The 27,064-nt window shown below is 40.4% G+C and overlaps 3 protein-coding genes across 3 annotated transcripts in view; 2 read left to right on the forward strand and 1 right to left on the reverse strand.

The window, feature by feature from the left end:
- The first annotated feature begins 5,071 nt into the window (after positions 1-5,071).
- Positions 5,072-12,168, forward strand: LOC311055505 (uncharacterized protein). Its single transcript, XM_084071707.1, has 10 exons — positions 5,072-5,154; positions 5,342-5,387; positions 5,534-6,713; positions 7,662-7,754; positions 8,222-8,348; positions 10,041-10,131; positions 10,640-10,713; positions 10,827-10,941; positions 11,227-11,273; positions 11,485-12,168. The coding sequence occupies exons 1-10, from the start codon at positions 5,076-5,078 to the stop codon at positions 11,610-11,612; spliced, it is 1,980 nt and encodes a 659-aa protein (XP_083927833.1). The 5' UTR covers positions 5,072-5,075; the 3' UTR covers positions 11,613-12,168.
- A 2,526-nt stretch (positions 12,169-14,694) lies between these two features.
- On the forward strand, positions 14,695-18,756 carry polr2f (RNA polymerase II, I and III subunit F). The gene is made up of 5 exons (XM_084072096.1): positions 14,695-14,838; positions 15,020-15,089; positions 17,128-17,258; positions 17,587-17,658; positions 18,145-18,756. Exons 1-5 carry the CDS (start codon positions 14,819-14,821, stop codon positions 18,233-18,235), a joined length of 384 nt encoding a protein of 127 aa, XP_083928222.1. The 5' UTR covers positions 14,695-14,818; the 3' UTR covers positions 18,236-18,756.
- Positions 18,757-22,559: 3,803 nt separating this feature from the next.
- sox10 (SRY-box transcription factor 10) overlaps positions 22,560-27,064 on the reverse strand; it is a 13,223-nt gene continuing 8,718 nt past the window's right edge. Inside the window, exons 3-4 of the mRNA XM_084071717.1 lie at positions 25,739-25,995; positions 22,560-25,590 (exon numbers count right to left, since the gene is read on the reverse strand). Of these exons, the coding sequence (XP_083927843.1) occupies positions 24,800-25,590; positions 25,739-25,995 (1,048 nt within the window). The 3' untranslated portion in view covers positions 22,560-24,799. The remainder of the gene's footprint in view (positions 25,591-25,738; positions 25,996-27,064) is intronic.

Here is a 27,064-nt window from a genome sequence, read left to right on the forward strand (position 1 = left end):
TGGACAGGGCACTGGATTCTAATTGTTATTAAAATATTGTATTGTGTTATATTAAAGTTAAATTCTACAATGGGAATACAACTCAGACACCACACTGGAGTTATATGAATAATTCATATTTATTTACACGAATGGATAGTAAAATTGTATTTCAGTACATCAATCAAATATTGCCTTTGCGATTTTAGTGTTTAGTAATGCCAATACAGTGCTAAACAGAAAAACGTAACTTTTACTTAAGAACTATTCATTTTGATGTGGGTCTACACAACTTAAACAACTTAAAATGTGCACTTTTATGGCCAGCAAAAATAATATATACATACACGTCTCACACACACACACACACACACACACACACACACACACACACACACACACACATATATATATATATATATATATATATATATATATATATATATATATATATAAAAATGAATGTAACTAAATAGCGGTTTTACTCACTAAATGCGGAGAAGTTAAACTTATTTTATTTTGAATAAGTTAAATAGCTCTATAGTCTGATAGTAATCATTGCTATTGTGTTATTGTGGTATTGGGTCTCCCTATCTCTACAGCCTTGTAGAAAACAGGAAATGCATTTTCAGGTCAGGATACCAATATTATCCAATCAGGAGAGAGAACTCATACAGGCAGTGGTGGAAAGTAACTAAGTACATGTACTCTTAAGTACTGTACTTAAGTGCAATTCTTAGGTATTTCTATTTTTTTTACTTTACTGGAGTATTTCCAATTGTCCAATACTTTACTTCTACTCCACTACATTTCAGAGGCAAATATTGTACTAAGACTCAAGGCCCAAAAGAGAAATTTTATGTCTCCGCGGGAGTAATTGGTTCGACTCAAGACCCAAAAGAGAAATTTGATGTCTCCCCGGAATCATACGAGGAAGTAAAATATATAATAAGCAAGAAAGGAAACATGGCCGCAATAAATGGACCCAGGGAGAAAATATATAATTCAGTTAGGCTTAAACATGAGGAATGTATAGTGAATATTGGAATTATCGCCTACTAATCTACATTGCGATAGCCTATTATATGCGCCATGCATCCAACCAATATGTCTGAGTCTGTGCTCAGGGATGTGTCAAAAACAAAAAAATCTCCATGAATTCAATCCGCGGGCTAACAAGTGTCAATTTGGGGGTCCTTGACATGAAAACGTTTGAGAACCACTGCACTACACAGTACACACTCACTTTCCATCCCTGATAAACTGTCTGTTCTCAGCGCATAAGCCAAACTGCACACTTTGGGTGCTCATATTCCCCGACGGATATGGTCTAGTTACAATAATTTGAGTTACTAGTTACTTTGTAGATTTTGATTATTACAAAACATGCATTAAGCACTTTGGCTATTTGAAAATAGCCGATCTACAAACTCATAACGCAAGCTTGTAGACCTACTATTTTCAAAAGATTTTGACATTATGCATGAGTACTTTTACTTTGGTACTTAAAGTATTCTTTAATGCCAATACTTTTGTACTTTTACTCAAGTAAATTTGTAATATGTATTTCTACATTATGGTATTGATACTTTAATGTGAGTACTTCTTCCACGGATCCTTTAATACAATTTACAATTTACAATGTATGCATTTATAGCAGACGCTCTTAATCCAGCAAGCAAGGACAACACGAGCTAATACATCAAATGCATAGAAATAGTCATCTAGGATCATAGAAAGGTACACGGATTAAATCATCAGTACAGTAGAACATCCAAAAAAGTCAATAATCTGTACATTGAAACTATACAAATGGGTTATTATAACAAATGGGTGTCAAAATCTTCATCATGGAAAAATTTTCTTCCAACCTTGCTTTGTGTTTTATCGAAAATGTAATTTCACAACAGATTTGATTCCGTAAATGTTGTGCAACTTGTGTTTGCCAAACCTGCCTGCCTCACTGAACCTCACATCTGAGAAATGAACTTGAAACAAGAAAGCTGCTAAATTTAGACGTTTTGGTCATGTGTTGCCCTCAAGCGGTAGACATTGTGTACTACCGCTCACGTGAAACCTATTGGACACGTACAGTGAAGTATTAACGGGTTTGTTTTAATGTCTGTCTTTGCTCGTCTGGACGCGAAGAAATAATCTAAGAATCACCGGAAAACTCCACCAAGTGTTAACCTACTCCAGTTACAGTGCAGGTTGTATATGTCGAATGAGCGACCAGTCCAGCTTCCACCTGAGGTTTGTTGTGGTTTTTGGACAATGTAACGTTTGATAGAACTTCAACGCGTGAACGAGGAATCTGTCTCGATCGGATCGGAGACTAGTAATTTGTTTTGTTTAATAGCCTTCTTTAGAAAAAGAAACCCTGTCTGGCACTGGCAGTGGCACTGAGGTCACAGTTGTTGTTGTTGTTGTTTTGTTGTTTTTTTGCAATACGTGTTATTGTTTAACTACAGTAACTAGACAGACAAGAGTGATAGTCTACTGTAACATAAAGATGACGCTATTTTACCCTTTCATCCACGAAGTTAGGCCCGCAGCATTTGTGTTTTGATCCGTTCGATCTCATCCCGCTCAAGAAATTAAATCTTGAAGGCGTTATAGTTTACAATAATGTGGTGTCACAAGATAGGCACAAATGATTTAGGCTATACCCCGATGTTGGGATAAAGAACATGTCAACTTCATTCAGAGATGGACTTCACTTGCCTTTTGTGCCATCATCCACCACCATGTGACCTGATTGATGTTGCCTGTTGGGTGGTTAGTTGGCCGAATTGGCATCATAACATACGCAACAGTGTATGCATGCTTGCTGCACTCAGGCAAGCATACACTGGCAGGTCTTGGTTCAACCCACTCAAGCCTTTCTTGATTCTATGGATTCATGCATTATTTGTACATTTTATGTTTATCAGTGTTAGAAAAGAGACAGAGAGGTCACTGTTCTGTAGCAATCCATGATCTACTGTCTTGAGCAGTGGGACCATAGGACACGTGTAGCTCCATCTGGATAAGCTGTTATCCACTAGTGACTAGCCTAATCTCTCTCTCTCTCTCTCTCTCTCTCTCTCTCTCTCTCTCCCCTCTCTATTTCTTCCTCTTGTGTTCCTTGTGATTTCCCATTGCTTGTATGAAATGGAACTTTTTTTGGTCATTTTTATTACTTATCAATAAACCAAAATGTCTATGCATGCACCATGGGGACATCAGCTGAGGAGCTGATCGAGGATCCCTGCATTGCTGGACCATAAGGGCATGGTTGCTAGTGAAGTGCCTAATCGTCTGATTGTGGTCATCTATGTGTCTCAGTACCACGACTTATTCAACGAGAAATCACACAGTGTGTGTTACAGCTGTGTGTCTGTGTTCCACTGTCTACTTTTCTGACATTGACTTTCTGACACTCTCTCATTGTGAATGTATAAAAAACAGAAGATTCTATCTCTGCCAAATATTTTCTTTCTTTTCTTTCATACCATACTTTCAGTCATCCCAAATACTCAGTGACAGTTTGTGTGTCTTTGCTTTGTAGCCAGTCCTGCCAGTTTGCGGTAGTCACATGTCACAGACTTACGTATCCAAGAGTCTGTGACACATACACCTCCTGATGGTTTGAATCCCCCTAGGTAATAGCTTAATTTAACACACTGTATATTTTATGCTAATGTCCACAAACCTGCCTTTTTTCCAACACCACATACATCTCAGCCACAGGTTAATCACCTTTAGTCACTGTTTTATGTTCTGTTTTCAGGCGTCACCTGATCAACGGTCAAGTCGAGAACATTCGCTGTCATCCAGCATCTGTGTCTTGCGTAGGGAGTATGCCCACCTGGTCCGGAGACATTTGATAGAGAGGAGAGTCTAGGCAGCTTCTTCAGGTAACATATACATATGGAGGCCAACACTACATAATGAAGGCTTTCTTTCCATGAAACCCTACATTTTGGGAAGACATAAAAAGCATAACAAAAGCTCTATTCTAACACACTGTACTGTAGCCTACATTATGGGTAAATAATGTAGGTAATTAATTAGTAACTATTAAATATGTAATATTGTATTTAATGAGCTCAAGGCAAAGTTTGATTTTCTTTTCTTTTTTGCCAGCGATTATTTTGTTTGTTTGACATATTGTTTGGTGTATATATGTATTTTGAATTAAAATCTTCTATTCATCAACTTTCTGTACTGCATAAGTCTGTATTTTTCCAAATTAATTGGGAGGGGGGGATCTTCGGTTTCTTATTACTTTGGATTCACTGAGAAATGTTTTCTTATCACTAAAACTAACGACTAATTACTTGCTAATTTAGGGAACAGATTCTTCAATGTTTGCTTGTTTTGCTCATAGTGTCTTTTAGTGTTAAATGTTATTACCGTGTTTATGCTTTACCCTCATTGTGATCTTTAGCCTTTAGGACCGGAGAGTTAGAGAAAAAACCCAGTCTTTTGAATGTATTCTGTATTTCATTAATACAGGTGGTAGTGTATATGTAAAATCAATTACGGATGCCTCCCTATTGATATTTTTTATTCTTGTTTTCAGATGTGGATAATGCAGGAGAAGCCAATTAACAGGGTCTTTATAAACAGGGGAATGATTCTGAATCAGAGATCTACACACTCCATATAACAGACAGTGAAAAGGCCCCTCCTGACCTCTGTCAGCAAATTGGATCTCCTGAGCAATTTCCCAAATTAAAGTGTGAGGGAGGTACTGTCTCCCTCATTACACTGGTAAAACAGGGTCACAGGACCCACTGGTTTGTAATAGAGCAGAGACGGGGAGGGGAGAGCAACACAAGGCAGGATAGGAGCTGAGACGTGAAAGAAAATAGACACTCGGCTACTGGGTCAAGAGACAAAGTGAAGACTAGAGCTCCACCTCATCCTCCCCCACACAGTTTTAAACATACACCAGTTGAAAGAGCTGGAAAAGCTGGACTGTTGCCCATGCAAACAGACTCTGAGTTGCAGGAAGAAGCAACAAAAACCCAATTGCCCTCTGGGCTCAATTCTACATCCGTGTATCACTTTCAGAAGGAAGTGTTCGGCCTTTTCATGCACAGAGTAGCATGATAAATGCGTCCACACCTCCTGTTCCTGCACCCAGGACTAAAATACTTCAAAGAATGAACAGCTCTTCTAATGCAGGTGAATATTCATTCACTGTAACTGATTAAAGCCAATTTTATATTTATATTCTGTGTACACTGTGTATATAAAGTACAAAGTATATGCTGATGTGATGACATTCTCATGGCTATTTTCTCTCTTTCTTGAATATGGCTGTAAGAACTATTTAAACCATGTTTTATTTAATTCTAAATCTAATCTATAGGCAGCTCATCCAGCATTAGTGATGCCCCATCCAGCACCTCTCGCACGTAAGTATTTTTCAGTGTGTAATTATTTTAGGCATCAACTACCTGTACAAAAAAACGTTGTCCATTGTTTATTTTCATTTATTGTTTAATCACTCCTTTCAGCCCTAGTTTGCCTAATTTATACTTTGCCTATTACTCTCTCTTAGTGGTAGCCGTAAAGCCAAAAGTAGCCATCCATGGATGACTCTTGTCCATTCAGGCCCGTGGACACAACTACCCCCTGCCCCAGCCCCAGTGACCCCTCCATCATCATGGTTTAAGCCAAGAGTTCTTCCTCGCAATCCATTTGGGGAGGTAGTAGATGAGGACAATCAAAATGATACAATAGAAGAGCGTACCAAGACTGAATCTGCCAACCAAACTAAACCCTCAGAGGCAAATATCCCATCTATTAATGCAGATAATCAGCAAAATAAATCACCTGACACTCCAGCTCCAGTGAGCTTGAGTGACACAGATAATAATACTTCTAGATCTGACAGAAAAACAGCATCAGCTGAAAAGCCCATTCCACCCAAGAGAGAAGGTTCCAAAGGTACCCAACCACCCACTTCAGACTCCATTGGTTCCTCTAGTCCATCCAGTATTGGTAGAACTGCTGATAATGCTAATGCACCAGCTGCAAATACTGTATTAAGCACTGAAATTGAACCAGGAGTATTTCTTTTTTCAGGCACTGTTAGTGGTGAACCTGAATTAGAAGGGGTAGGTAGTGGACTTGAAAAACCAGAGTGGACAGGAGCAGGTAATGGGGTACCTAGTTTAGGAGGGGTCGTTGGTTTTGAACCTGGCTTAGAAGATGTTACTAGTGGAATTCAGGTTCCAGACTTAGGAGGAGTAAGTAACAAACTTGGGGTATCTGACCTATCAGGGGCAGTTAGTGGGGTTAGTGGAAATGTAGGTATTCCTGACATGGCTGATGTAGGTGGGGCACTTGGAGCCCCTGATTTGGCTGGAGCAGTGAGTTCCTTCGAAGTACCAGATGTTTCGGATGCAGCTGGCAGACTCAGGATACCAGATATAGGTGTAGAAAATGGCATGGGTGGACTTGGAGGTCCTGACCTGGCTGGAGCTACTGCTGGACTTTGCAAGCCTGACCTTAACGGATTAAGTGGACTAGAAGTTCCTGACTTGGCTGGAGCTACTGCTGGACTTTGCAAGCCTGACATGGCTGAAGCTGGTTCCTTGAGTGGTGTAGTAGGAGCAGCAGAATCACCTGTGGCATCAGATGAAGCCAAGACTCTACCTTTAACAAAGAGTGTGTCTGTACCAGCTATCTTCTCTACCCTCCCTCAGAGTCCCTCTACCACTGCATCTTTGAGTAAGGTACAATGAGCCTTCTATGTTACATAATATGTAATAAAATACAGTAGTCATAACTGTTAACTACAAAGTTACTTGTGTCAAGGAATTCTGGATCCATCAGGATGTTGAGACAAACAGTCAGATACACTTTGTTCTTCTAAGATAGAAGTTAAAAATTAGCTCATGGGAGAAGTACATTAAACTCATGTGGTGGTCAAGAAGGATCAGACCATGGTTATACACATAGATAAGAAGAGATTTCAGGAGCTTGGGTGATGTAGTGGTAAAGGGCCTGCACACCACTGCGGAGGCTGGGGGTTCGAATCAAGCTTTGACGAGCGTCTATACGAACACAATTGGCCCATGTTCGGGGGAGGGAACCCGAGCTGGGAGGGTGATATTTGTCACTGTACATACACCTACGGGCTGGGGCGGCACCTGTCAGCAGGGAGGGTTGGGCGGGGGAAGTAGGATGGAGGTTCTACGTCCTCCCTGTGGGGGCTCATCACTGGCAGGTGAGTCAGTAGGATACAACAGCACTGACAACACTCAATGTGGGTGGGGAGGATTTAACTGGCATAACGTCTAAATTAGGGTGGGAAATGGCTAAAAAGCAACAAAAAAGAAGGGAGTTCAGCTTGTGTCATAGAGCAATATACAAAACAACAAATACCAGCCAGCATGGCTGTTAGAACGAAACCTTAAGGCTGAATATGAATGGCACACTTGCGTCAATATTTGTCACAAGACAGGTCCTTACACAGCCTACACATGACACTATGAATAGAAGAAATTATTCCACACTCACTTACCATAAGTTGCCAGAAGATGATGCTACTGATGAATACACGTGCAATGCAAACATATCAGGTTGAGCAGGTTTCTTGTCATCTCTCAGGGTGGTTTGTGTATAAGTCAGTAATACATACAGTTGCTTTCTATATTCTGTTTTCTTACTGTTTTCAACAGGCCTGCAAAGAGAACCCTTTTGATCGAAATCTCGGTATTCCTAAATCTAAGACCCTGGCCCCTGGATATGGGTTCCCCCTTATCAAGAGGAAGGTCAGTTGGATGTAGGATTGATGGTTAGGTCCGGCTGTTTTTCAGCCAGCTCTTTATGGAGGACTTGAAGTTAACAATGGAGCTAATAGATTTAAGGCTTGCAGGTAACACATTCCACTTGTCTGGTGCCTTGGGTGGTGTAGTTGTAGGAGGCCTAGAGTATAAAAATGAGTTCTTTCCCATACAGCTCTTAAATCTGTTAGGTACAAATCGAACAAAGTCTGTGGAGCTCTCTCTGGTGGAATAACTGTGTACTGTGATCACTAACCTTAGAAAAGTGGTTGACTAGATATTTGGGTACCACCCTGTTTACAATCCTGTGGACCAGTTTAATTCATTTATTTTGCAAGTTCTGTAGCTTATTTTTATGAAAGATCCTGTTCAACCAATCTGAGTACTAATTGCTCACACGGTTCTACTATAGAGGACTACTCTCTTTTAACGTTCCCTCATATAACTCCCATTAGGTGCAGACAGACTGTGTTGTTCCTGTGGAAGACCTGGAGGTGGAGATGGGAGAACTGGATAAACAGGTGGAAACACTGGACCTGAAAGGATTGGAACTGGAGAAAAGTTTGAGAAACTGCCAAGATGGTAATTTAAGAAGATCCTATTTGTCTTATCCTGTCAGTATCCACCAGTAATCTGTCCCAGACTAAATTGTAACAGATTGTCCAGTGGCATTCATTTACCACATGGTCATCACAGCAACAAACGACTACAATGTTCTGTACATTGTTCTGTACAAAGTGAAGCACACAACACCCAATTAATTAATATAATTACAATGTGTTAAAAACAGACACGCACGCACGCACGCACGCACACACGCACGCACGCACGCACGCACGCACGCACGCACACACGCACACACGCACACACGCACACACACAGACTAATTTCCCTTAACCTAATTTATACTTCATCACCAGAGAAACAAAGTTTTCAAGCTAACAACACAACATATCACATCAAATCAGTTATTTTTCCACAAGGGGGTGTGCTCTGCAATTTTACACCATCTGGCAACCTTTTTTAACATATAGAGAGACTGAATGCTGCTGACATTAATGACCCATAAATTGACCCCACTGAATTTGTTTGTTTTTGTATTATTTTTTTGTGTATTATTACTCTCCGCCAGGAGAGTATTGTTATCACTGCGTTTTCACTTTCTAAACATGACACACCGATTGGTCAAGCCTCACGTGACACGTGAAATACTGTGATCTGATTGGCTAGTGACGCCACCGGGCCTATATATACATGGCATCACTCTGACAGTGTCTCTGCCACTGTCAGAGTGAGGTAAGACGGGAACCATGAAATGGCTGCATGGCTGATACATAATTGGCAGATAGGACAGATAGGACATTTATATAGACAGGAGGGATATGACATAGGACACTTATACAGACAGGAGGGATAGGACACTCACACAGACAGAACGGAAGAGGACACTTACCCAGACAGGTTGGATAGGACACTTACATATACAAGAGGGATAGCAACCTATAAATACATGTGTCACTGTGATAAGCCAGATTCCAATACCGAAAATCCGGCCACTAGCTCACTCCCAGACCTTCGAACCGGAAGTAGTCAAGTAGTCGCGGTCCAATTGTTCCTATCTGTCTTATTGGACAGATAGGACAGATAGGACACTTATATAGACAGGAGGGATATGACACTTACATAGACAGGACGGATAGGACAGGAGGGATAGGACACTTACACAGAATGAACGGAAGAGGACACTTACCCAGACAGGATGGATAGGACATTACATATACAAGAGGGATAGCGACCTTCGCGACCTTCGAACCAACACAAGTCTTCTGGCGGAGAGTTGTGCTCCGAGGAGCACTTTTTCTAGTTATTATTATTATTATTATTATTATTATTATTATTATTATTATTATTATTATTATTATTATTATTATTATTATTTAATTCAATTTAAATCCTTCTTTAATCATATATATATCCTACTGTGTATACTTTTGTTTTTAGTTTTTTTGACTTGTTTGTATTGTCCTTTGTGTTAATGGTACAATAAGATACCAGGGTTGTGGCTCTTTCGGAGCGGGAACTTTGGGGGGGTGGGAGGGGTAACATACATTCACTGTTTTTGTATGCCTTTTGTTATTGACCTGTATGTGAAAATATAAAATAAAAAAACCTTGAACAAAAAAAAAAAAAAGTTATTTTTGGCAAGCAACACTGTTGTGCGTTGAAGTACCAATTAAGTAATTCTATTTCTTTTTTTTAACTCGTTCACTTTAGATGAAGATGAGGAGAAGATGCTTATGGACTGGCTGACTCTTATCCGTGAGAAACAGGTGCTGGTGCGCAGAGATGCAGAGCTGGTTTATCTGTGAGTGCATTTCATTGGTATTGATATTTTTGCCAGTAAAATATATTGATTATGCCATCACTGTCCACTATCTAATTTCAGTACCCTTGATCCAGATTTTGCTAGAGTAAAATTGTGAAAGTAGACAGCAAAAATCCTGACACATTCACAAGTTTTACGATCACACTTTTATCACACTAGTCAAATGTGAACAAAGCATATTCTGCTAATATGTAATAAATGAGTACTACCTCAGCAGTAGACCGATATTGTATTGGTGACATATTGAAGATTGCACCATATAACTTCTGTCAATGGTAAGATAACATTAACACAACAATTTTACTTTCCCCAAATTAAGTACGAGGGCTGATGTTTTTGGTAGAATTCGCTTTGTTTGCTAGGTAGCTCTACAACTCCAACATTCTACTATATTGCTTAAACTTACACTCAGGATTTTGCTGTGTACCTTGTTGTAAGTGATGTTATAAGTCCCTTCTAACTTCTGGCTATTTTGTCATGTCCCCAGCACAAAGCAACAACACTTAGAAGAAAGACAGACAGACGTAGAGTATGAACTCCGATGTCTCCTCAATAAGCCTGGTGAGTATGTCACATATACTGTAAGGTGCATGCTTGGCTATATGGTACACAGCAAAATCTGGATATTTCATATGTGGATATTGTGTATGTGACACAATACATGTGCTTCACAGAGAGTGACTGGAGTCAGGAGGATCGAGGTCGAGAGCAGCAACTGATGGATGAACTGGTCACCATTATTGAACAGAGAAACCAGATCATCAGCAGCTTGGATCAGGACAGACAAAGGTGCTTGGCTCGGTTTGTTTTTCCACTCATTTCATGATGATTTAGCCACTTGAAACCTAGCATCCCTATTCTGGGGCGAACATTTGATGACAATAGTCAATCTGCAAGCTCACAACACCTCGCTGTTCGACTCGTTGTGAGCTTGTAGCGCAGCCATTTTTGGTGAAGAGCGGAAAAGTTGCAGACCATCTATAGAGCCCTGGGGGACTCCAGTCAACTGAATATATCGGGTTCAAGTGGTTAAAAAAAAAAGTGACACATATCTTCTTTTGTTTCATTTTTCAGAGAAAGGGAAGAAGATCTGTTGTTAGAAGCCATGATGAAGCGGAAAGGTGAGAAAATAATATTTTTGTAGAGATTTCTCCTTTAGGCAATGGCCCAAATTTATGTTTCCTCATCTCTCTTTGTAGTCACTCATTTAAATCCATTTTAAACTGCTGTCCCAAACTCAGCTTGGGTCACTCACTGCTCCATTTATCTGCACACTGTTGGGTGACAAGTTCTGTTTTTCCCATGTTCTACTACTGTATGTCTCCCTTTAAGACTTCCAGAAAGAGGGCCTAAAAGAACTAAAGAAGTCCAAGGGGAAGTTCAAGCTTATGAAAGTGTTGAAGATGCTAAGGCAAAAATCAGAGACCGCAAAAGACTCAAAGGACAAGAAGAACAGCTGAGAGGCAGTGGGGCGTTATTCCATCAAGCCTGAATCAGTAGCCTGACGAACGTGGGCTTCAATGCTGTGCACAAACAAACACTCACAAAAAACAACTCCACTCCTTATTTGAAAAATAAGCTCTTCCTATAAATGACTTGTTAAATTGCATTTGTGAAATTGAAAAGGAAGGAAGACATTTATTTTTTTAGATATGAAAGTTTTGAATGCATTTGGTATCTGTCTTACAGTAAAAGTAGTGCAATTCAGTGCCTTTACTTGACCAAAAGTATGTACTAATACTTTTCATATAATATAAAATCATATTATTTTGGATTGTAATTAGTTATTCATTCATGTGTTCATCACTTTAATGTTTCAGCTGGTAAAGGTGGGGCTGATTTTAATTACTTTATGCATGCTGCTGGCAAGCTTAACATATAATAATACATTATATTTATTGGTTGATCATGTATGTTTTATATTAATAATCTAAATCTGTGAAGTAACTTGTAACCAAAATTGTCACATACGTAAGTGGGGGGAAAAGTTAAATATTTGCCTCTGGAGATGAAGTGGAGTAGAAGTATAACGTATATGTAAAAACAAAAAAAAAGTATCTCAAATTTGTACTCAAGTACTGTACTTGAGTAAATGTACCTTGTAAGTACATTTACTAATTGTTACTTGTCACCACTGCTATTTTTTTTTGTACATTTTAACTTGATAGCTGTTTTATAAAATCTTGCACTTGCTGTTTGCTGTGTAATTATGTATAACTGTGGGATTTGATTGATTGATTGATTGATGTACTTTATTTAGTAAGACATGAGAACAACAGTACATGGAAGTACGAATTCACAATACAAGGTCTACTAAACTGGAAGACTCATAAAAGCACTGAGCTTGTTTCAAATGAGTTCCCCATGCACACAAATCATGATGACATATAAGAGACAGACAGATATACACAACTACTATAGAATGTCATACAATCAGTTTACAGGTTACTGGTATGAAGAGTGAGAAATATGTACAAAAGGAGAAGGAGAGAAGGGGGGGGGGTAGGGGGGTAGGTTAGGTTAGGACTTAGACAGGGGCCATTTTCCAATTGCAGCCTCCTGAAGGTGTATCTTTAGGGCTGTTTTGAAAGAGAGTAGGGTTTTACACTCCTTTACTCCTTTTGGTAGGGCGTTCCACATTTTTGATGAATAGCATGAGAACGAGTTACTTCCCTTTGTTGAGCCAAAAAAGGGTTGGACAAGGTTTGTGGAGCTGCCTCTGGTATTGTGATCATGGACATCATTAACATTTTGGAAGTATTTTGACAAATACAGGGGGATCCCAATGTTGTGATATATCTTGAAGACCAGGCCCATAGCAAGTTGCTGTACTCTGTCCGCAACCCTAAGCCATCCAATCCTATCAAAATGATCAGGGGTTAGATGGGTTTTGTAGTTGAGGCCAAGAAGTAGCCTTACAAGTTTGTTTTGGGATGTTTGGAGCCTTGTTTTTAAGGCCTTGGAGGTGTTGTGATACCATGAAGTACATGCATAATCGTAATGACCTTGTATGAGGGCCACTGCAAGAGTCTTCAGAGTCTTCTTACTGACTTTACGATCAATACTCCGCAAATAGCGTGTTTTTTTGTGGACCGTTTTGATCGTTTTTTCAGCATTTTTGTCACCAGAGAGGTCAGCCTCCAAGATAGAGCCCAGGTAGGTAATTTCGTTTTTTCTTTTGATGATATCATCACCCGCTTTGATCGTGAAGCTCTCTGCCTTTCTGAGGTTAGGAGTGGACCCAAAGAGGATGCATTCCGTTTTGCCCAGGTGTAATGAGAGCTTGTTGTCGGAGAGCCAGATGCAGATCTTGTTGAGTTCAGAGCTGAGAGTTTTCTCAACCTGCAGCCTGTCCCTGTCCGAGACTAGCAGGGCCGAGTCATCTGCGAACAGGAACAGGTTGCAGTCGCAGGCTGACGACATGTCATTCACATATATCAGGAACAGTAAGGGTCCTAGTATACTTCCTTGGGGAACACCACAAGTCACTGGGAGGGGGGGGGACTGGGTGCCGTTTACTTCCACCACTTGCTCCCTCCCTTCCAGGTAGGATCTCATCCAGTTCACTGACGTGTTATCAAAACCTATTGCTTTGAGCTTATTGATCATAATTGGGTGATTAACGGTGTCAAAAGCCTTCTGGAGGTCCAGCATGACCATGCCGCAATATTTGCCCTTTTCAATCTCTTGTTTGATAGAGTCGTTCAAATAGAGAAGGCATGTGTCAGTGGAGTGGTTTGTTCTGAAGCCAGATTGGAATTTGTAGATTAGATTTTTCTCGGCAAGATACTTGTCGACCTGTTCATAGACTATTTTTTCCATGACTTTCGAGATGGAGCTTAGAATAGAAATATGGCGGTAGTTGCCAGGGTCTAATTGGTTTCCTTTTTTGAACAGAGGGGTCACCCTTGCTTTTTTGAAGTCGTTGGGGACCTGTCCCTGTGTGGTGGAGAGGTTTAATATGTGGGTAATGATTGGAGCAATGGAGGCGGCTGAGTCTTTTAGAAATTTGGGGGGGATATTGTCGAGGCCTGTGGCTCTGTGTTGATGAAGAGCACTCAATTTTTTAAACACCTCTTCTGTTTTCACAGGGGAGAGTTTAAAGTCATCTTTGCAAACACCCTGTTTTTCGTAAAATGAGACAACATACTCCTCACCATATCTCCCAGAGTGTGGAGGAAGTTTTTCAACCAAATCTGAGGCTACGGTCGTGAAGAATATGTTGAGGATTTTACTCACTTCGTGTTTGGATGAAATGAGAGTGTCATTCACCTTGAGGCTTAAGTTTGAAAGCCTGGTTTTCAATTTTTTGCTGCAGCCTAGGAGGTTCTTGAGTAGCTTCCAAAGCTCTCGGATATTGTTAATATATGTAATAAACATGTATCTATGTTATATTTTCCTGTGTCTGTTTGTTGATAAATCAGAAAGAGGTTTGAGATAACCATAAGCAGATGTGGGTTTAGTTGTATGTTACATTTCAGAGCAAGTGGAACTACTCAGCACGGTCGCCTGTGAATACCCGGAGGATCATTGTGGTCGCACATTCTCACCGGAAATAGGTAGTTCTTTCATGTTGAACGCAGACGTTTTGTCAACAACAACTAAGTATCGTTTAAAACTACGACTTTAAATTAACACCAACTATTTATACTATTTAAACAGCAACATGTCAGACAATGAAGATAAGTAAGTAACCAGCTACCAAGAGTTTAGAACAGTGGTTTTGATACTGTGTTTTGTATTGTAACGACAGTATAACGTGGTGTCCTCGCATGTTAACGTACGACGACACATGGCTTTAAAGCATTATTACAGTAATAATACGTCTTGGTTCTAACAGTCATTATTCCTCCATTCAAAACTGTAGCTTCGATGATGGGGATTTCGATGAGGGCGAAGAAGATGAGGGAATGGATGACCTGGAAAACGCGGAAGATGTGAGTTAGTCTGCGGTCCTTCCACTCTCAAAAAAATGTACTTGAGTAAAAGTACAAAAGCATTGGTATCAAAATGTACTTAAAGTACCAAAAGTAGAAAGTACTCATTATGCAGAATGTCCCATTTCAAGAGTTTTCAAATGTATAAAATATAAAACATCTTTTGAAAATAGCAAATCTCCAAGCTCACTGTGAGCGTGTAGATCTGCTATTTTCAAATGGCCGAAATGTATACAGAGCTGAAGTGGTTTGTGTATGTTTTGTAATAATAATCAAAATCTATTATGTAACTTATAACTAATATTTTTTTCTAATAATTGTAGTGTAGTGAAAGTACAATATTTGCCTCTGAGTAGTGGAGTAGAAGTAAAAGTACTGAAAATGTAATTAAAACTGAAAAGTAATTAGCCCTAGAATTACTGTGATATTACATACATTTTCTTGATCCATCCTGGTGCCTTATCTGTTCAGTCTGATTGGAAACCAATTCGTTTTCCTAGTTATCCCATGTATGTTGCCTTATTTTTAGCCCAGCGTGAGTGAGTCGTAAGCTTGTAGATGGGCTATTGTTTTGAAAGATTTGATTTGGAGAGAATTGTGAAATATTTTTAATGATCTCACCTGCAATTACAAAATAGGGGCACCAGAGGTTAAAAGTGGTTAATTATGCTATTATCATTGTGACCATTATCATTATTTATATCATCGTCACAACAAAGGGATACTATGTGAGAGCTTACTTCATCGCTTATACAAGATCCACAATCACTAGAAATAATTATGCACAGGAATACCAATGACGAGTCGTTAAACCAGTGAGATTGTTCATTTTTATATTCGCATTTCAGTTGTTGATATTGTTTTGTTGGATTATTGACTGGACTATGTGGATTATTTAGGCTACTTCAGTTGAACTATCCATAGGAGGTAATGAATTACTTTTTGTTGGATGAATTGACTTTCTTTCCAAGAATGCGCTTGTGGTTTATGTGAAGGCACAAGTAACTGTTTTTGCCACTACAGTATCTCTAGCGCCCAACATTTGTAGTGTCCCCTCCATCCTAGGTTGACTTTTCAAAACCCCAAACCGAGACCCTTAAATGAATGGCACGTTCATGCACACACACATGGCGTATGTGCACGTATACACGTGCCATATTACAAGTGGGACATAGTCCTTTAGAGATCTTTGTCAGGACTAGGGACATCTAGCATGAAACTGGGACAATCCCAGACAAATAGAACGTTTGGTCACTGACTCAACCCTCCTCTGTGCTCTTTGAATTATTGTCTCCGCGAGGAGACTATGTTTTCGTTCTCGTCCTTCCGTGTGTCCACCAAGCTAACATTGGTCAAGCTTCACGTGACACGTGACAATATGTTGAAAGGGTGTGCTTTGATTGGCTAGCGAGACGCATGATGAAATAGAGACCTATAAATAGGTGTGTCACTTCAAAAAAACATTTATATTTTTTGAAGTGACACACCTATCCATCAGCCAAGCTAACATTGGTCAAGTGACACGTGACAATATGTAATATTGACAGGATTAATGGAGAGTGTCTTTTCCTCTCCGTCCGTCTCTGTATGTGTCCGTCTGAGAACACCCAACATTGGTCAAGCTTCACGTGACATCACAATATGTAATATAAATAGGTAAGACAGGATCAATCAGGAACAGTACTTTCCAGTACAAATTACCCGACCGTGCGTGTGTGCCCGTCTGAGAACACCTAACATTGGTCAAGTTTCACGTGACATCACAATATGTAATATAAATAGCTTAGACAGGATCAATCAGGAACAGTACTTTCCAGTACAAACTGAGAGCACAGCTGAGATCACACAATGCAACTAACTCCCATTACGCGAACTAAAGAAGCAGCAAATCATCGTCTGAAACCTGATGAAGACCAAGATTTCCTTTGGTTAAAATAGCACGGGTCCGCTGGCGGAGACCTGTGCTCCGAGGAGCACATTTTCTAGTTCCATCTGTGGTGAGTAGTGTGTCAAATGTTTCTCTTTACTCGGTAACCAGGAAGACCAGGAAAATGTGCAGATCCTACCAGCAGGAGAGGGCCATGGGGCCAACCAGAAGAGGATCACAACACAGTACATGACCAAATACGAGAGGGCCAGAGTACTAGGGACTCGAGCCCTTCAGATAGCGTGAGTGGTATTTTTCAGCTCTAACCAACATTACACACTAGTGACTTTGTCATCATCACTGATTCATATATATTTGTTGGGAGAATTTTGTTGTGGAGCGTTGTTAAGTGTTGCCATAAGTACTTGATTAAGTGCCACATACAACAGAGAAGATAAAGCCCACACTATATTATGCAACCGTTTTTTATTTATAATGATTTCAGTACCATTTGGAGATTACTTGCGAGGTCTAAATGTTATGCCGTTACCTTCTGTCACAACAGCACTTGAACCGTTCACATTATGATAATTCAACATTTATTTGCTGAACTTCTCCCCTTTCTTATAGGATGTGTGCTCCAGTTATGGTGGAGCTAGAAGGGGAGACAGATCCTCTGCAAATTGCTATGAAAGAGCTTAAGTAAGTATTAAGTAAATAGTTTAACAAAATAGTTTAGCAATGGGTCATAGGGGAAAATCCTTTATAATTATAAATATTTCATGTCCACTGCTACATGGATAACCAGGGTATCGTTCAACATAAAAACGAATTTGCTATTGGTGACTGGCCTGATTGGATCTGTGGATTATTGAACTACTGGCTTTCAGCTGTAACAATAAACAAAACAAAAACGTCTGTTCATTTTCATGTTGTCATAAAACAAAAATAAAATATTAAGCTATCTACTAGCTTTGTGTTCCTTCACACCTATCACACACACACCTTTCTCAGTTAGCTTTCTCCCTCAAGCATAGCCAACTCTCGGTAATCATACACCCCCAAAAGTGATCATGAATTAGTTGTCAAAAAGAGTTTGTAATATGGGACTTTCTTTTACCACCATTACATTCTTTGTGATACTCAGCATCTTTCCATGATTTTAATTTGACGTTTCCATTCATACAGGTGCAGAAAGATCCCCATCATCATCCGACGGTACCTTCCTGATGGCAGTTATGAGGACTGGGGCTGCGATGAGCTCATCATTACAGACTAAACAACTGGTCCAATGCACACTGGCAAAATGAGTCGGGCTGCACTGACCATTCTGCTGAGGGGAACACTTCCACATAATACTCTGGAGATTGATTTGTATTGACCCTTTTTATTGGTCACCGGATTTGACAGAGCCAAGGTGAGCCTGTATACATACCCATTATGTTTGATTTATAGACCTTACACTAGTTCTTATAAATGCAGCGTCTGGGCTGGCCACGTTGTTGTTTTTTTTTTTTTACAACTGATAGCACCATGCTCTGGTCTCCTTTGTCTTTGATTATCTTTTATCTGCATTTGTTCTACACAACCCAAGTGAGAATTTCAACTTTAATCCATCCTGCGGTGGTGCTGTTATTAGAGCTGCATTACAACTTGCTTCCACAAGGGGGAAATGAAGTTGAATTCAGACATTTACTTTACAAAATAAGTTTCTTGTGTAATTACAGTTTTGTGACACAAAAGTTATACTTGTAATGAAGCTGTTTTACTGTTGTGAATAAATTGTTTTGTATAAATGGCCATGTCTCACTCCTGTCCCATGAAATATAATAAATAAAGTAAATATTTACTTCATAACTACATTGTTTAAAAATGCAACTGACCATTATCAGCTGAGAAAGTAGGAAAATAATGTAAACAACGTAAAGGTATTTCAATCTTTAAGAATGGTTCGTACCAAACCAGCTTGTATATTTATTTTAATGTTGGAAGCAGGCACACCAACCCTGGTGTCACCCTGGCATTATACCTTTCAACTGTTAAGAGTTGTTCTGAATACAATGACATCTTATTTGAGTTCGGAACGTACCATTAATATGACGGGTAACTCCTGACTAAATTAATTTTACTTTATAAAATTACAAGATTTTGTTATTTTCTTGGGTCAAAAATACAAGACTGGCAGCAGGTTAACTGTTGCTACTGATGAGCGAAGACTGCAACTGTCATAATGTTCTCCCTCCCACGCCTCTATGTCCCCAGACAAACATGTACACACAGACACACACAGAGTCACAGACACACACACTCACAGTAGGCAAACAGGCACCTCATTGTTTCAGGGAAATGGGTTGTTACCTAGGCGACAAGAAGCCTGATGCAGGATGGGAGATAGGGGGTGGAAGGTTGCTAGTATGAGAGAATTAACAAATTTGTAATTAAAGGAATCTAGACAATGACACTGGGTACAATGACACTGGGTGGATTTATTTGTGAACATACTGTATATATGTATGAAAGTTGGTTCGTTAAGATGAAACCATTTTGGAAATAAACTGAAGATTCTTTATTCTGGCCAGCAATGGCGATTTGTGTAGGTTAGCACAACAACATAATTCTGCTAGCCGGTGCCAAACCATGACATCACATACTGCACGTTTTAAAGGGGAATAAGCTTATATCTGTGTTAATAATAATGGTATGTGAATTATGTCCATCTACCCGCTACAGTGTACACCATCCAAATCAGCCGAAGTTCCTTGGTTGATTAAATCCCCTTTTCAGATGCATTCCTGTCTGTTACTGAGAAATGTCTGTTGTACGTTGATCCATCTTACAATATGTTTCAAGTCATTTGGGGGGAATCCAGTTCATAGTCCTTTTCCCCGGGTGTGTCGCCACATTCATGGGGTCTTTCTGATTTATTTTTAATATCTCCAATCTTGGGATGTTTTGATGAGAAGAGATAGTGCCACAGGGAGCACAGGGCTATTTTGATGGGGCACAGCGGCCAACGCATGTGACCATCACCGCAGACAGCCACATCGAGGAGTCGAGGACACAATCCACCCAGCAGTTTATCTAATATTTCTCTGTCTTCCTTCCTCCACCTCTCTCCATCAGTCTCATACTGTTTGTCTCCCTTTCTCTTTCTACCTCATTCATTGTCTCCTTCACACCTCTTTCTGTCCTGTTTGTCATTATGTCTAACCTTCCTGCTTTGCATTTCCATGCATTTCCACCCTTTTGCACCTTATGTCTAACTTCATACTTACTTGCTGCTTAGCTATATTTATACATGTACCTATATCTTAGATTTTTTCCCCCTCCTTGCTCTCCCTCTCTTTGACCCCTCTTTTACCCATCCCAAGGAGCTTGTCACATGCAGTAAAGCACCTCATGTTGGATTGAACGATGGTCAGCTGCAAGAAGGCCTTAGTTTTATTGTTTTGTTTTATTTATTCTCCACATGTTCTTACTCGGTGATCCACCGGGGCTCCCAACCAGTTTGCTTTTAACCTAAACTTAACTCTACTTTGTTTACCGGAGTCCCCCAGGGCTCTATAGGGTCCTTTCTTTTTTCCCTCTACACCAAATCTCTTCAGCGAAAATAGCTGATCTGCAAAGAAGCTCACAACACATTGCAACACAAAGTGTTGTGAGCTTGTTGATCCTCTGTGTTTGCCCCTGGAATATAGGGAAATTAGGGTGATTAACTCCATGTTTTACATCAGATCAGGATAATGTGGTATTAACACATTTTCTAGTTTTTTCTTTGTTGTTTTAACCTATGGAATACCACATTGGTAGGGTTTATCACATCATGATTAAAAAAATTAATACATTCTAGTATGTTGCTCATTAAAAATAATTTATATATTCCTAATAATATATATTCAGATTTTTTTTTATTGACCATTCACACGGCCTCCATTTTTGTCCAAATTGTCATGTAGCCTGGAAACCAAACAAATCTGCCTGAGCAAAATAGAAAAGAAAAGAAGCCATGCCGGGCCAATGTGTCAGTCCCCACCCATCTTCCAATTAAGCAGGCTAATGCAAAGGATAAAGTAGTAAAGTATTGGCAAATGCTGTCTTTGTGGTGATTATTTGATCTCTCTACAATCTTAAAGTCCTAAATAAAATATAAAGGTTTGTAATACTGGGTTCAAAGTTCACTGACACCTGGAGGTCACCTGCACCAGTACAATCTGTATCCCAGAGCCAATGGTCCCACCAATTTAACAAGCCCTCATTTTAGTGTGTAAGGTATCGTGGTCATCCTGTGGTCTCAGAGACTATCCTATGGCTGGAAAGTCACAGGTTTAATGTCTGTAACAGCTAGTTTTGTGTCCTGAAGCAAGACACTGAATTCCTTCCTATTCTTGGAATCACTGCTGTTGCCTGCATTCTGACCCCACTGGTGATGTGTTGTGCCAATTAATAGGATGTACACAGTGATGAGAGCTGTTGCCCTTAATTGATGTACATCATTTCCGTCATCTTTATGCGTTTATAACTATGGCTCTCTCTCCCCATCCCTCCCTTCTTTTGGAATGTTTTAATCCCATTACAGTTCCAACCTGAGAAGGGAGGGGTGTTTTTTTTTACAGAGGAGGGGAAGGGAGGAGGAGAGGAGAGGAGGAGTACCATAGGGGGTGGGCAGTGGGGGTTGTGGAGGTCTATGTGCCGCTAGTATGAGAGTCCCTTTGTATCCCAGTGAAGCTACAGGCCAGGCAGTTCTGGGTATGCTCCCTCATTGCCCCGATTCTCTCCTCCCCCAGCTCCCTTTCAATGGCTCTCTTTGTCTTTCCAAAGTATCACACAGCCGATTAAATAGAGGGAATTAGGAGTCAGGCTTAACCCGCAACTCGCACAGGCATGTGCACGAGCACGCACACGCACACACACACACACACACACACACACACACACACACACACACACACACACACACACACACACACACACACACACACAAACACATGCATACACAAGTATGCACATATTAAAAATGTCATACAAGTACATAAGCATGCATGCGCAACCAATCACACTCTGGGATTTGAAAGGTTCAAGTGCCACAGAGACGGGCTAATGGTCCACAGTGCAGCCCAGGGTGACATGATAATGTGATGTATCATATCCTGATCCTTTCATAGCCACTGCAGATAGCACAGTGCACAATACAGATGATTGATGCTTGTCTTCCTGTTCTAATGGAATGAAACACTGCCACAGTTTGAGTCATTGGATGTAGTATATTCAGTTGGTCGCTGGATGATGGTCAATTGTGGCTTGTGATAGTTTTAAGACAACTCCTGGCCAGACAAAGTGAATTATCCGTTAGATTGAATAGATTATGTTGAGAATGTCACTGGAAGTGCATCATTTACAATTATATTATGTCAAAATGAGTTAATTTTCTCATTGTGAGGAATATTATTATATATTTATATAATCAGGGAGACAATTTCATACTTGTTTGAGAAATTGGATAATCAATTGCTGTCTAGGCTAGGCATTTGTCAGTTAACGCTATTATACCCGTGCTAATAAAGGCAAGTCCCATTGTTAGAATGATCTAGGTCTAGGAGACAGACTTGTACAAAAGCAGAGAGAATACAGCTTTATTTAGTGTGAGAGAAGGTCATTAGTCATCACATACCTAAGGTTTCATTCTTGCTATTATTTACAAGTTTTGCTGGGCTGGCATCAGTTATATAAGCATGTAAAATACAAAATAGAAAAACAATTACAATAGTCAAAATGTTTTCTTTCTGATGGAGAGAAACAGTCAGCGCAAACAAATATAACACAGGCAAATATAAATAATGAATGTAATATTCATAGCAACAACAGATATTTTGCACAAACAGCAATTAGGACATAAAATAGTTCTTTTTTCAAAGGCACATAGTTAATTGTGATCACAAACTGTAAATGTTGACAAACCAGAAATGCTTCACAAGGAGTGTCAACTACAGACCAAGAAGCATATGGTGTGGGGTATTGTCAAATAACGATACTCAATATTACAGTAATACACATGTCAATACATACGAATAAGGAAAATTTACTTAAGACTTCATTCACATTACAAGATGGAGGATACCCAAATTACAGTTTGTCACAGAAGTGTGGAGAAAGATTATTTTCCAGGTGCCAACATATAAAAGTCCAGTCCAATCAGGCACTACATGGATTTCTCAACATTTAGATTCTCTCAACATTTATGGCTGAATGTCAAAGCAACAATGCATTATTATTCAATCAAATTTAAATATTTTTTTTAACATGCTATAAATCTTTTTTCTTTTCACAACTTACAACACGCTGTTTATGTTGTAGGTATTTAATTAGGACTAAAGCATGTTTGGTATTCAATGTGACTGAACAGCTGGACAAGCATAAATTCCAAATGCAATATTTTACTTACTCAATCTCTGTCAACTGTTTCAGTAATGGCATCTCGGGCAGAGAGACTGAATGAATGTTATACAATTACTACCTACAAATCTGGCATTGTAGATTGAATGCACTATATACACGATTTTTAATGTCACACAAAATAAATGAAAAGGCAGTGGTGCGGAATTTGTGAAGTGGAAATAAGAATGGCAAAAAGCATTTGACAGAATTAATAGTACAGCGACTTGTTAGAACAACAAAAGGAATGTAAGGAATATGTATTCTGAACTACAGACAGACCATAATTTAGGTCAGTGAAAATGGATTATCTGTACAGTATAAATAGAATTGTCCATCGTCATGAATGTCCTTCATGAATACACCAAATACTTATTCAACAAAGCCACACATCAGTGCCATGTTATGTAAATATCCAAAGTATTAGCTTGAGGTGAAAACTAATAGGATACAATTGAAAACAATTTTGACAGCTTAAAGAAGACTAATTTGCTACAAAAGCTAAGGTAGTTTGACTGTCATGTTGGGGAGAAACATCTGGGAATTAGATTTTTCTCAAAGTGTAAAGATTTGGTCTCAAAACTTTGGTAAATTTTAAGAAAATCAAACATCTCCAAAATTATACCTTAGACCTCACCTGTACACACAAATAAACATTTTAAATTTCAATAACATTCAGTAAGATATCCTGATATTAGTCAATAATTATTTTATAATGAAAATTATTTTCTCAAAAAATGAATACTTCTTAACCCGCTTGAGGTTTGATGGCATTTCTGATCCATGAGCCCTCATCATGTGTAAAAAAGAAAAAGAAAAGAAAAAAAAGGTAAAGTATTGTAAGAGAACAGTTACACTACAATATTTTGTATTGACATTGGAACAACACAATGTGCCTCTGAAACCATAACAGAAAGCTATTACATATTGAACTGATTTCCAAGACAATCAATACTAACATGTTTGCTATCAGGTTAAACTTGCCTGAGATGTGAATGGGACATAGCCAAGCAGTTTGGCACTCTATTCTTCTGACATCATAAAACCATGTTATACAAGATGAGTTTGGCTATCTCCAAGTATCTCTCCACAACAGTTATCCGAACCTCTGAGGTTTTGAAATTGAAGCACACGCATTGACTACTGCTCTGTGTTACCCCAAATAGTCCACCACACTCCAAAAGCTCCGAGCTCCAAGTTCATCCTTGGGCCATGGCAGCCATTCTGCCTCTCGACTGGAAGACCGGAAGGGTGTCTCTCCCCTCCTGCCTGCCCAGCCTACTCCCCCAGTGCCTGCCCACTCCCCCCACCCCAGACCACATTTACTCCTACCTCTACCACCACTTGTGTTATTACCCTGGAGGTCTGGCATGGGGGCTGAACCTGCACTAGTGCCCTCTAGTCCTGGTGTCTGTCAAGGACGTGACAGGGTGGTGTACACAGGTTGTTCCCAGTGCGGGGGGCTGTGTGACTGGGGAACACTGGCTGGGTCACTGATGGCAGTGTATAGGGGCCTCTGGGAGGGGCCCATGTAAGAGAAGGCAGAGTACAGCCCAGAGGCCTGGCTAGAGTGGGCGTAATATGACCCTGAGGCCTGGTGGTCGGCATACTCAGCAAACTGAGCCCTAGAAGCCAACGAGGGGAAGGCAGAGCTGTAGTGGGGCAGGCTGAGGGGTGTGTAGGTGACATGGGAGCCTGCCGAGGCCGCCTCTGTGAAATGACCCCCGGGCCCTGCAGCTTCGCTCTTTATCTGGGCCTTGGAGGGGTCGGAGCTCAGTGGAGAGCCATGATGTTGCTGGTGCTGTTTGGTGAGCCAGGCCGCAGAGTGTCCACTGGCCGCCGCCAGAGCTGAGGAGATTCCATATGCGTACGGAGAGGCAGAGGAGCCCACCGCAGCTGAAGCCACTCCGGCACTCTGCCCGATGCCCGGGTGTCCATTGGGTGGCAAGTACTGGTCGAACTCGTTGACGTCAAACGGCTCCATGTTGGCCATCACCTCATGGCTCATCTCACCAATGTCCACGTTGCCAAAGTCGATGTGGGGTTTCCCCGAACCCGAAGCTCCTGAACCTCCCTCTGCCCCGACCCCCATTCCGCCACGGGCGCCCACACTTCCACCACCTTCCCTCTTTCCCTCCGTTGTCTTCCCAGACTGAAGCTCTGTCTTGGGAGTGGTGGGAGGGGTGGGAGGACTATGGCTCTGGCCTGTACAGACAGACAAGAGAAAGATAAAGTTAGTATTTTTATTTTTTTACAATGATTAGAATAGTGTACCGTATGCAGTAGCACCAGAGTTACGGGTCAGACAGTTCAGGAATGTCTATTCAATTCTATTTTATTCTATTCAGCCCACCTGAAGCATGAGGGTGGTGCCCGTCTGCCAAAGGGGACCCGGTTCTCCCACTGTGGGCCACATCCAGGTGGAGACCCTTGTAGCTGCTGATCTCACCCTCGGAATGGCCATCAGCCTCACTGCCAGAGCCGGACCCGGGCTTGCCATTCTTGCGGCGCCGTGGCTGGTACTTGTACTCTGGATAGTCTTTCTTATGCTGCTTCCTCAGTCTCTCCGCCTCCTCGATGAACGGACGCTTGTCACTCTCATTGAGGAGCCTTAAGTAGGTAGGCAGGCAGACAGACACAAATGTTTCAACACACACCACTAAATGGCCCTAATCATCAATGTTTGCAGTCAAGCTTGGCTCCAGGGTGTCAAGTCTTCTCTAGCACCCCCCCCCCCCCCCATATTACAGTATTATGAGCAGTTCTGATCTTTTTGAGACATGCAACAAAACGCTGTTGGGTGGTAGCATATATGTACTGTGCATACTGTATATGCTATGCATGATTAAGTTTGGCTGTTTTACGGGAGCTAGCTAGACATCTGAAGTTGACAGAACTGATTTCAGGGAGATTTGAATGACAATTCAGGGAGCAACTGACACTACAACTGCAGGTGCCCCCACAATTAAAAGAAAAAATACAAAATTCTTGTTATTACGGGGCCAGAGCTCAGCTCTGGACCTGTTTTGTTATTGGCAGTATTCTGTCACTTCTTCTTCTGCCACTTTTCGCAGTTCTGGCTGAACCGTGCTGTCGCTTTTTACGAAACTCGGCCATATGGTAGATGGTCATGAAAAACGATCAAAAAATAATTCTCACAATCTTTCGTCAAAAGGTGGCGCTATAGCACTCAATTGAAAATGCCAACTTTGAACAGGTCCAACTCATGCCCTGTTTGACCTACAGCCATGAAACTTGGATACACATATGCGTCTCCTCATGCTGAACAACTTTCACCCTCTGACTTTTGACCTCTGACCTTTAGATCTCCCACCATTTTGAATTATATGAAAAACAGTCATTGGCTCCTAACTTCTGCATTTTTTCACTTATGGAGAATCCGCTCCCATCATTATGTCGGCAGAGGTCCAAAGTTCAAGTGTTAAACGTTTCGTGCAGATTGCTCCAAAATCCCAGGATTCCATAGATTTTAACTATTGCAGTTTTATGAAAATTATTCATCTGCGCCTAAAACATACATGCAGACTCACATTTCTTTGAAACTTTGCAGAAATGTACAGGGTCATTCCAAATATCACTGAAACCAATCTTACTCCAATTGGCCAAAGGGGGGCGCTATAGCAATTTTTTGAAAATGCAGACTTTAAACAGGCATAAG

This window comes from Gymnoscopelus microlampas (assembly GCF_963454915.1).
Source record: "Gymnoscopelus microlampas genome assembly, chromosome: 11".
NCBI lineage: Eukaryota > Metazoa > Chordata > Actinopteri > Myctophiformes > Myctophidae > Gymnoscopelus > Gymnoscopelus microlampas.

Excerpts from the sequence above, each read along its gene's own strand:
- LOC311055505 (XM_084071707.1), top strand. The coding sequence starts at position 5,076 with ATGATAAATGCGTCCACACCTCCTGTTCCTGCACCCAGGACTAAAATA. Across the intron at positions 5,155-5,341 it reads GAACAGCTCTTCTAATGCAG|GCAGCTCATCCAGCATTAGT; the intron begins GTGAATATTCAT and ends TCTAATCTATAG. Across the intron at positions 10,714-10,826 it reads ATGTCTCCTCAATAAGCCTG|AGAGTGACTGGAGTCAGGAG; the intron begins GTGAGTATGTCA and ends TGTGCTTCACAG.
- polr2f (XM_084072096.1), top strand. The coding sequence starts at position 14,819 with ATGTCAGACAATGAAGATAA. Across the intron at positions 14,839-15,019 it reads ATGTCAGACAATGAAGATAA|CTTCGATGATGGGGATTTCG; the intron begins GTAAGTAACCAG and ends TCAAAACTGTAG. Across the intron at positions 15,090-17,127 it reads ACCTGGAAAACGCGGAAGAT|GAAGACCAGGAAAATGTGCA; the intron begins GTGAGTTAGTCT and ends CTCGGTAACCAG.